This window comes from Lycorma delicatula, chromosome 1 (genome assembly GCF_047948215.1).
Source record: "Lycorma delicatula isolate Av1 chromosome 1, ASM4794821v1, whole genome shotgun sequence".
Classification (NCBI taxonomy): Eukaryota; Metazoa; Arthropoda; class Insecta; order Hemiptera; family Fulgoridae; genus Lycorma; species Lycorma delicatula.
In genome coordinates, this window is record NC_134455.1 from 365,597,235 (window position 1) to 365,609,246 (window position 12,012).

General features: G+C 31.8%; 1 protein-coding gene across 1 annotated transcript in view; it reads right to left on the minus strand.

Moving 5' to 3' along the window:
- Tsp66E (Tetraspanin 66E) overlaps nt 1–12,012 on the minus strand; it is a 362,122-nt gene that overhangs the window by 260,652 nt on the left and 89,458 nt on the right. Inside the window, exon 2 of the mRNA XM_075353657.1 lies at nt 9,392–9,507. Coding sequence (XP_075209772.1) covers nt 9,392–9,457 — 66 coding nt within the window. The 5' untranslated portion in view covers nt 9,458–9,507. The remainder of the gene's footprint in view (nt 1–9,391; nt 9,508–12,012) is intronic.

Here is a 12,012-nt window from a genome sequence, read left to right on the forward strand (position 1 = left end):
TATTATTATTGTTTTACATTTTGTTAAAAAAATATTGTAGAAAAAAGTTTGCTTAAATTCTTTTATATAAAATAAATAATTATAGAATCACCATGCTTCTTGATATGAACGATATATATATATATCATTCGGAATAAGGAATTATATATAATTATAAGGAATTATATATATATATTTTTTTTTTTTTTAATGAATATCTGTAAAATATTCTCACAAATATATTAGGATAAGAACGCGTCGAGGATCCCGGGGTGGAGCCCCATGGCTAGACAGTCAGGCAAGCGAAGCGAGCCCTAACCAGCTAGTAAGCACGTAAATGTTGTGAATAAAGTTTGTTGAGAATTTGATTGAATAAATTATATGAGAAAAGACTACAGAAACTAAATACAAACATATGAATTTCGAAGTTTGTTAATATGGCAGATTTTAGCTAGGTATTACACAAAACAAAATTTGCAATATTACAAAACAAAATAATAAAAATTTTAATTTTTTTACATGCTTAATTCACCTGGTAAGCTGAAGGTTTGTGCCGTGGGAATATTAAATAGAAATTTTGTAACTTACGAATACTGTCATTCCAGACCTCATGACATCAACCCACCGGGTTGGTCTAGTGGTTAACGCGTCTTCCCAAATCAGCTGATTTGGAAGTCGAGGGTTCCAGCGTTCAAGTCCAAGTAAAGTCAGTTATTTTAACACGGATTTGAATACTAGATCGTGGATACCGGTGTTCTTTGGTGGTTGGGTTTCAATTAACCACACATCTCAGGAATGGTCGAACTGAGAATGTACAAGACTACACTTCATTTACACTCATACATATCCTCCTCATTCATCCTCTGAAGAATTATCTAAACGGTAGTTACCGGAGGCTAAACAGGAAAAGAAAGAAGACCTCATGACATCATAAAGCCGCATTTTACTTTGAAATCAAAGAAAAATCTTCCGCCAGTCAATACCTGCTAACGAAGAGTTTCTGAACCTATGTTTATGTAACTTTTCTTCTTCGTTTTCACCAGTAGAACATCTTTTGAAAGTTTATTACAATTATTCGTGAATCACTCTGTATAATTAAGTCATTAATATTTAAAACGCTATAGCATTTTAAATAAAAAACATCAAGGACAAAAACGAGAAATTTACACAACCCTTTTCGTATAATCTTATATGTTCTATTTCAATGTAGATTTCTGGGAAAACTGTGACAGAATGTTATAGTTTTGAAATCTTCAGAAGTTATATTTTTTCACGACCCGCATTCAGCATTGTAACATTTTCTATACCTTTCAGCAAAAAATGGTAATGTAGGTGTTCTTTTATATCATAAATTTTCTAAGCTCGGATGATATATTCGAAACCTGATAATAAATAACAGTTAGTAGAAGAAGAAATCAAGGAAGGTGATAGTGTTAAAAAATTAACAGGAACATTTTAATAGACCTCAATCTGTTGTCTTCTACACAGGAAACAACGTTTAACCTTGCGCAACCTAGACATACTAAACAAACTTGTACTCGCTGTTTAAATTACTACTACCATTATATTAACCTGTTTTTTGTTTGCACTTTTTTTAAATGCATTTTTACAGTATTTAAATAGACATAAAAAAAATGTTCCTTACTAATAAATAATAAGGAAACACTTACACCGTTTTATATGATGAAGATGATATTGGATAAAAATGTCAAGAAGTAATTCTTATTAAATTCGTAATTTATTTTTAGAGTAGAACAAGGGCATTTTCACCATTATTTTTTAAACTACACGAGGTAGAAGTGAAGGAAGTATAAAAGACCTACCTAAGGTTAGAGTAGCAGTCCAAAAACAACAAAAATTGGTATTTTAACTGAAATTTTATTAGAATGCATTTAAGTTGATTTCGCTTCATAAAAACGGTAGAAACAAAGATCTCTTCTTTCTTTTTGACTGATGAATTAATTAACCACAAAGGCTTACAAAGAAAAGCTTGTAAATGGGGAATATGAAAATGAAAATTTTATAAAAAATGCCATTCTGAGGGGGATTCAAACGCAGGACCACCAGATAAAAAGCAAAGACGCTACCATTCTGCCACGGAGATCAACACGACGTCCATAAACTTTTTTCTGTTTAAACAATCTCATTTTATTTGTAAAATTTATATCGAAATTACAATTTTTTATGATTATATTTTGGCCAAACACGCAATAACATGTACATTGTTATTTATCTAATAATTAATTTTTTTTTTAGTTTTCAGTGATTTGGAAGACAGATTTTACAATTAAAAAAAATCAATTTCATAAAAATAGTTGACTCATTTAGAAAAAAATTATTTAAACAAATTTTTAAATAATTATATTCTTTTTAATTATGAGGAAAATAATTTTGTGTAGTAATGAAAAGTAATTATTATTAGATGACCCATGAAATGATATTTTGTTTTCCTAATCTGCACGTTTCAATATTGAAAAAATATTTGCCGATCTAGCGAAGTGGTAGCGTCTCGGCCTTTAATCCGAGGGTCCCGGGTTCGAATCCTTGTAAGACTGACATTTTTCGTAGGCTGCAAAATTATATTTCTATATCCCAAGAACAAGCTTCTGCGGTAAATTAAATTCATCTAGTGAAATTTTAAAAAAAAAAATTAACTTTTAAAACATGGAAGTTCTGGAGTGAAATAAATAATTTCAAAAAATGATCAAAAATCATTCAAATTGGGTGAGAACAAAAAAAAATTAGTTTAATGGAACAGTTCTTGTAATAAATATAATAACTGGTCTTTCGAGAAACATCTTTATTACATTTCCATTGCTATTTTTTATTAAGAGAAAACCGAATCTTGTGAAAAATATTCCCACCATTCTGTTTAAAATAATTAAAAAGATTTTCTTATAAAGCAACAATATTACTCTGTCGATTAATTTTAAATAATACTAATTTAAAAAAAAAACTAATGTGGACACCACATGACTTCCTTCAACGCCTGTTAAATTACATACACAATTTTTTTTAAAATGAAAAGTACATTAAATTTTATTTCATTATTAACTTCTGATATATATTATTATTATGCTTTTACGGCCAACATGGGACCACTTGAATCAATTTTAGTTAGATCTTTTCTGAGAAAAGCGTGTTATTTTACTCTTCCGAGCTGCCCAGTATTTCTTCATCCGTTCAGATCTTGCTTTCTTTTCTTCATCCGTAAACACCCTCTTCGTTGTATTTTGTCGTTTGTCTGTCTTTTGTTTAACTCTAATGTTTTTGTCTTTTAGCTTTCTAATTTTTCCACTTTTATTCTGTAGGTCAGTCAGGGAAATTCCCAATTCTTTCATATCTTCCCTAATTTCTTTGATCCATCCTACTTCTAGTTTTTGGAACCAGAGCTTTTCAATGATATTTCTTGACAGTCTTGTTTCCGGTGTCCTTATGAGATGACCAAAGAAAGAGATTCTTTTTTTCCGCATAGTATCAGTAACAGGCTCTATTTCTCGATACACCACCTCATTTGGCACAATCCACCATCGGTCTTCTTTTTGGTGTTTTTTATTGATACACGTTCTGACAATTCTCCTCTCTATTTTCAGACTTTTATCAATTCGGTTTTTCTGAGTGATTTTGAAAAGGGTCTCGCTTCCGTAGGTGACTTCTGGCTGAACTACAGTTTTATAATGTTTACGTTTTGTTTTAGTCGAAAGGCATTTTTTGTTATATGTTGACCAATTTAATTTTTGTGATTTAATAATTTTATTTGTCCTGTTTTGCCATGTCACTTTTTCATTTAAATTATAAGTTATTATTTCCCCTACATATTAAAATTGTTTTACTATTTTAATTTTCTGATTGTTTACCGTAATGTGCGGTATTACCAGAGGATCTACGGCCATTAGTTCAGTTTTTTCGAAAGAGATATGAAGCCCTATCTTTTGTGCTAGGTTTTGAAGGCTCATGATTTGTGTTTTGGCTTCTTGAATATTATTTGCTAAAAGAGCGAGGTCATATGCAAATTCCAGGCAATTTAGTGTGATGAAGTTTTTCTTAGTACCCATTTTTATATTTTTGGGATTTATTTCATACCATTTTCTCATGACAAGTTCGAGGGCGCAGTTAAAAAGGAGTGGTGAGAGGCCGTCTCCTTGCCTCAATCCAGTTTTTATGGAGAAGGGTCGAGAGAGTTCACCTCTGAATTTCACTCTGGACTGGGTATTGGTTAAAGTTAATTTTATCATGTTTACGAGTTTCTCAGAATATTCTCAGAATTTCTCAGGCCCAGGTTTCTCAGAATATTCAGCATGGATGGTCGGTGTATACAATCATAGGCCCTTTTAAAGTCGACGAAGGGGATTATTAGTTGTTTTTTCCGTCTTTTATATAAGTCCATCATAAGTTTTAGGGATATTATTTGCTCCGGGCAACTTCTCCAAGGCCTAAATCCTCCTTGGTACTCCCCAAGTTCCAGTTCAAGTTGATCCTTGCATCGGTTGTATATGATTCTCTGATATATATTTTTTTCCCATTTTTTTTTTATTGTTATTGAATTATTATTTATTGTAAAGCTTTTTTTACAATCAGATTAATAAATCAATATGATTCAAATTAAAAAAAAGTTACAAAAGGAAATGAAGTCGGATTCGAACCGATGTGCGATCCTTGTAAGATCCAAATATTTCATTAACTAAAATTCTATTTGGCTATAACTCTGGAACCAATGAAAATAAGTACCACTTATGATATATCGTTGAAAAGCTGTAAGTGAGGGCTTATTACTGCAGTTAAGAAAAATAGAATATTTTTTGGATACTTATGGTCCAGTTGATGGAAATCAAAAGGGGAGGTACACAACTAGGTGTTACAACAGTCCTAAATCCAAAATTTCAACATTCTACGGCTCATCTATTTTGAGTTATGCGAGATACAAAAGTACGTACGTACAGACGTCATGACGAAGATAGTAAAAATACATTCAGGGATGGTCAAAATGGATATTTCCGTTGAAATCTGAAAACCGAAATTTTTCGCGATCACAATACTTCCTTTACTTCAAAGAACTACAAGGAACTAAAAATGTAATAATAACACTGGCCACAAACTACGCAGGTACATTTTCTCAAAGATTTTGGAAATAATCGGTATATTTTCAAAACGAAGATACTTCCTCGAAGGTTTGCCAGGTTTCAAGATCATCATTATTTGTGATATTTTCCATTCTAATGGGTATTGAGTTGTCCTAAGGATTGCATTAAATAGTTCCTGTATGTAAGAAATAGCTCCAGACGGTAGTGAAGATATTTTATGCGTACTATAGTCAAACCCTGGAGTCTTTCGTATCTTCTCGAGCATCTTCATTTCTTGTGCAATCTCTACCTTCGAGAAGGCCCTCAAAGGGAGACTAAAGGAATCGGGCTATTTAAGACTCACTCACTAATTTCTCTTCGATACCTTCTTGCATTTCATGCAGCTGAAACACTTTTCCCAAGTGTTTAACGAACTCGGCTTTTTGGCTGTCGTTACAGGCCTTCCCATTAGCCGTCTTTAACGGTGGAAATGATGTTTGTGGTCCCTTAAATTTTTACATCACCTTCCACAAAAAATGATCACCTTTCTTCAGCGGAGATAGACTTTCAACATATTCTTTAAATTACTCATTCCTCTGCATACTTATTAGTATCTTTCAATCTTCGTTTCAGGAAGTCCTGTCCTCACGTCTTCTGAACCGTTGCCATCTCCTTCTAAACTTTCTCTTTGTTCTAAGTCCATAATCTTCCTGGGATATTCCGCACCTTGTTGTATTCCGTTTAACCCCAACGGATGCCGCCTCCTGCATGACAGCGGTTAAGTACTTTATAGCTACATCCACATCATCAGCCCACTTCAGCGCTATATCGAAAGGTAGCTTCTCCTCAATCTAACTACGATACGATTCCCAGTCCCTTCTATCCTTGTGTAGGAACAGTGATCCCTTTTTTCTCCCAACCACTTTACTAATTGTCAGAAGTACAGGCGAGTGAGTCGTAGCTTTTCACATCAGTATAAAAAGGCGATACTCCCGAACTGATATAAAAATCCAGCAAGTCAGGACCTTCGTTGGATCTGAAGGCCAACAGGTTGGTTGAAGCCCAGAAATAATGTGTAGTCGCATCCTTTCAATAGAAACCTTTACGGCCCTTACACGTGTGTAGTTTTGTACAATCTCAGATCAACTATTCCGAGATGTGTGGTTAATTTAACCTCAACCACCAAAGAACATCGGTATCCACAATCTAGTATTCAAATCCATATAAAGGTTAAAGTTACCTTTAATATGGATTTGAATAGTAAAGGCAGTTGCTTTTACTAGGATTTGAACCTTAGAACTCTCGACTTCGAAATAGCTGATTTGTGATGACGAATTCACCATTAGACCAACCCCCCGGTGGGTTATTTATATATTTTGCTCTATCTTCCTTCGGTTTAAATATTTTTCAAAAATCTTTTGAAATTTTATACTGCGTATGTAGAAATGTCTATTTTTTAAAAATGATAGATCTTAGACCTGAAATGCAGTAACGTTTTTGAAAATTTTATTTTTCTAATTTTAACCTTTATTGAAAGGGGGTGTTAAATTTAGAAAAAAACGTTAGCAAATTTGTTAAGCTTAACCTATATACATAAAATATTTAAGAAAATATTTTCTTAAAACTTATTATCCATCTCTAAAAATATATATTTTGTTTATAATTTTTTGTTTTAATTCTTGTTATTAATCGCGGGGAAAGTCATTCATACTTTACCAGTTCTTTAGGTATATTTCATAAAAAAGCTGTATATTGTAATGGGTACCAAGATTCGACTTCTGGAAAATTTCGACATATCTTCGCGTTTCACATCCCCCAGACTCCAAAACCACTGTCAAATCAAAAGTTTATTTATATATATATATATATATACATATTTCACTTTTCCTGTGGACACGATAACTGCCGTAATTTTGCGCCAATTACTTTCAAATTGTTCCTTAAAAATAACTTATCCCAAAATATCGGTCGAGTTCATTAACAGCAAAATCGGACCATGGGGGTTGAAATGGGGAGGGGCCTATTAAAAACACAACAAAATATTGCTATACTTTCTTATTAAGTAAAATATCGAATTCGTTTAAAGTTTATATTATTCTTTCGATGAGGACATAAAGCTTATCTAATTAACGTTTTTTGACATTACCAACCACTGGCACAGGGGGTGGAAAAATGGAGTTTCGACGGCAAAAAAAACCATACCTTCCTTAATAGGCACAGTATCGAATCGGTTTAAAGTGTTCGTTAGTCCTGTAAACATTACCTAAAACTTTTATCTGAAATAATTTTTGATATCACCAACCCTTGCGGTAGGGATGACCAAAATGTTGCAGGAATTATCAGAAGATAGGGCTTGTCGTATGCTAAATATATGAAACCTTTTTCACATGAAACCGCTGTCGTATGAAGTATATTTGAAGTTTTACCTAACTTTAAGGTGGAAATCTTTTTTATCTTGTATTTAGCATCGGTGAAATCTGCATCCGCCTTCCGGCTTGCTGAAAGAGATTTTTTTTAATTACACGACAGCCCAAAAAGGAACCCAATGCATTTAGGGTGTATTTATGTATTTATATTTGGTACACCGTAGCACCTCAACGGCCGAACCGATTTAGATGTATGACCCCGAGTTGGATTCCTTACTTTTCCGGGAGTGAGTGTCATAGGCTATATAAGTATGTCTATAAATTGAAAAAAACAATTATACTTCAAATAAAATTGTCACACACACGTTTTTTAATTATCCTATATTAAAAAGCTTTAAAAGCTCTAAAAAGCTTTATATTAAAATGTTTTATTTTTGGCAGTTATGTTTTCTTAATTTTTAATATTTATCTCTTATTTAAATTATTACCTTAGCATTATTCCATATGTTTGTATTCAAATAATTTATATGGACTTTAATCACATCTATTTTCTACCTTGTAAATTATTTTTATACTTATAATTTATCTTATAATGATGTAAATTATTATATACCTATCGGAATAAACGATTTATTTATTTATTTTGTTTTTAAATACATTTATTTATAGTCGCATCAACAATTAAAGTCATTAGCGACTTATCAGTGTAATGTAACTGTACCGGTAAATTTGTAGTCTTGATCAAACTCAGGTCGACTACTCCTAAGACGTGTGGTTAGTTGAAACCCAACCACCAAAGAACACCGGTATCCATGATCTAGTATTCAAATCCAATAAAAGTAACTACCTTTACTAGGATTTGAACCTTAGAACTCTAGACTTCAAAATCAGCTGATTTGCGATGACGAGTTTATCACTAGACCAACCGGGTGGATTTATTTATTGGTTACTAAGAAGTAACATGTTGGTATTTTTAATTTTTTATTCATATTAGTGGGACGTAAAAATTAAAACTTAAAAAGAGAACGTCTTTTCTTTAATATTTTGAAGAAAAAATTCAATTATTAAATTAATTATTATAATAATTTATCAAACATGGCCCGTTTGTATGCTTATACCGTAAATGATTGAAATATAAAACCCACTTAACAACAATCTTTTAATGCTCCCTTTCTTTCTTTTTCCTGTTTAGCCTCCGGTAACTACCGTTTAGATAATACTTCAGAGGATGAATGAGGATGATATGTATGAGTGTGAATGAAGTGTAGTTTTGTACATTCTCAGTTCGACCATTCCTGAGATGTGTGGTTAATTGAAACTCAACCACCAAAGAACACCGGTATCCACGATCTAGTATTCAAGTCTGTGAAAAAATAGCTGGCTTTACTAGGACTTGAACGCTGGAACTCTCGACTTCCAAATCAGCTGATTTGGGAATACGCGTTCACCACTAGACCTATCCGGTGGGTTTTAATGCACCCTAGCGCTTTCGAAAACGATTTCAATCTCAGGAACTTTTTAATTGTTTTTTATTAATTTAAACTATTTTGTCATGAGTAGAACTGTTATGTAAAGTGTGTAAAATATATAAAGGTGATTTTTAACACATGACGACCACCTTTATATATTTTACACACTTTACATAACAATTCTACTCATGACGATAAAGTTTTAGTTAATAAAAAAAATTGGTTTCCGAAAACGCTAGGACGCATTAAAAGATTGTTGATAAATGGGTTTTGTATTTTAACTATATTTTTGCTTAACGTAAAAAAAAGTGCACTGGAGATTAAAATAATACTCCTCCTTGATTTTTATACTGCGAGATAAACTTTAAAGTCGCCTTAAAAGATATAATTCGACTAATATGTTCCACTATTTAGTACTTGTCTATTAGAATATTAACAATGAAATATTTTTAAAATTACCATTATACGGATCCTATCAGTTAAATATAAATATATTTATGAAAAGAGAATTACTTACAAAGAAGACGAAATTGAAGAGGCAAAGAATGTATTTTGCACAACAACTTCCGCAGTCAAGGCCCATAGTGTTTTATAATACCACTGTAGCACTTGGTTCATACCCTGGTGTCACACCTAAATTAAAAAAAATTAAAAAATAAAAATAAACAATTTTAAATATATCCATAAATAACATAAAATAACACTGAAGTAAAATTTTAAAAAATAAATGTAATAATTTAATATTTAAAAAAAAATGAATATACGGTAATATCTGATTTCCAATAATAAAGTATGCATTAACACAAATTAAAAAACGAATTTTATTTCATATCTAAAAATATAATTCAATGGACTTACATCGCATTATACAGTATAAAAAAAACATTATATTACTGTATTACAATACCATAAAACGCTTTGTTTCATTACTAAAGGAAACACAATGTGTTCCGATGAAAGACATCTCAAATACAGTAGGAAATAATCAGCTACTTTCTATGGTAATAAAGACATTTACAAATAATGTGATTGGTAAACAGAGTTACTATGTTACTTTTTTCAATTTTATAATCTTGCATTTCGATGGTATTGACCTGCTGATATGTAAGCCTACTCTAAAAAATTAAATTTCAACCCTGATGTTTTCTTAATATAACTGTCAAGGGATGATTGTTACATTTTATTTTTTTAATCTTTAGTCATTTGACTGGTTTGATGCAGCTCTCCAAAATTCCTTATCTAGTGCTAGTTGTTTCATTTCGTTATACCCCCTACATCCTACATCCCTCACAATTTGGTTTACATATCCAAACGTTGCCTGCCTACACAATTTTTTGCTTCTACCTGTCCCTCCAATATTAAAGCGATATTCCAGGATGCCTTAATATGTGGCCTATAAGTCTGTCTCTTCTTTTAGCTATATTTTTCTAAATGCTTCTTTCTTCATCTATTTGCCGCAACACCTCTTCATTTGTCACTATCCACCCATCTGATTCTTAACATTGTCCTATAGCACCACATTTCAAAAGCTTATAATCTTTTCTTTTCAGGTACTCAGATCGTCCAAGTTTCACTTCCATATAAAGCAACGCTCCAAACATATACTTTCAAAAATCTTTTCCTGACATTTAAATTAATTTTTTATGTAAACAAATTACATTTCTGATTGAAGGCTCGTTTAGCTTGTGCTATTCGGCATTTTATATCGCTCCTGCTTCGTCCATCTATAGTAATTCTACTTTCCAAATAACAAAATTCTTCTACCTCCATAATCTTTTCTCTTCCTATTTTACATTCAGTGGTCCATTTTTGTTATTTCTACTACATCTCATTACTTTCTTTTGTTCTTGTTTATTTTCATGCGGTAGTTCTTGCCGCACGGTAGGACTTCATCCATGCCGTTCATTGTTCCTTTTATATCCTTTTTACTCTCGGCTAGAATTACGATATCATCAGCAAATCGTAGCATCTTTATCTTTTCACCTTGTACTGTTACTCCGGATCTAAATTGTTCTTTAACATCATTAACTGCTAGTTCTATGTAAAAATTAAAAAGTAACGGGTATAGGGAACAATTCAATTATTACTGTTGCTGTTTGGTTCTTGTAAATGTTAATGTTGTTTTAATTTAAATGTTCTTCTACCTCTGTATTTGAACCCTAAATCTTTTAAAATGCCGAACATTTTATTCCAGTCTACGTTATCGAATGCCTTTTTTAGGTCTATAAATGCTAAATAGGTTAGTTTGTTTTTCTTTAATCTTCCTTCTACTATTAATCTGAGGCCTAAAATTGCTTCCCTTGTCCCTACATATTTTTTATAATGATTTATAACATTTTGTACAGTGATTTGTGCTTACGTAATACCTCATGGTAGCCTTCATAGGAAATCTACCTAAAAATTTGAGAACCGTGATCCTTCCTTGTCCGACGGGATAAAAAATCAGCCCAAGCTGGTATATATATCCAAACATTTGTGCAAAATTTCAACTTTTTTGGTCAACAGGTTTTCGATATATGAGGTGAAAACTGTTTAGAAATAATGCTATATATCTCCTACTCTTAAATCAATTTGACTTAAAACTTTGGAATTTTATATAAATTAAGAAGATCGTACCAAAAATTAATGTCCATGACCATTATACAAAAATTAAAAATAGCAAAATCTACAACTCCCTCTTTTTTTAATTTTGCCCAAAATTTAATACCCCAATAAAGATTTTTTTTTAGTTATTTTTGAGGTAATTATGTTGAGCCAGTCAAGACATATTATTCAAAATACAGGCCAACACACGTACGTATATAATAAATAAATCATCCGGTAATTTTTTATTTATTTTTAAAGTAAGAGGGGTCTTGAAAGATCGACATTTACAAAAAAAAAACCGACACCCAAATTATAACCGATATCTATACTTTCCTTTTATATTACCGTAACTGCGGTAAATATACAGCCCGAAAAATAAAAATTAAATTGTTAAAGTCATCAGCGACTTATCAGTGTAATGTAACTGTACCGGTAAATTTGTAGTCTTGATCAAACTCAGGTAGAATACTCCTAAGACGTATGGTTAACTGAAACCCAACCACCAAAGAACACCTGATTCCATGATCTAGTATTCAAATCCGAATAAATGTA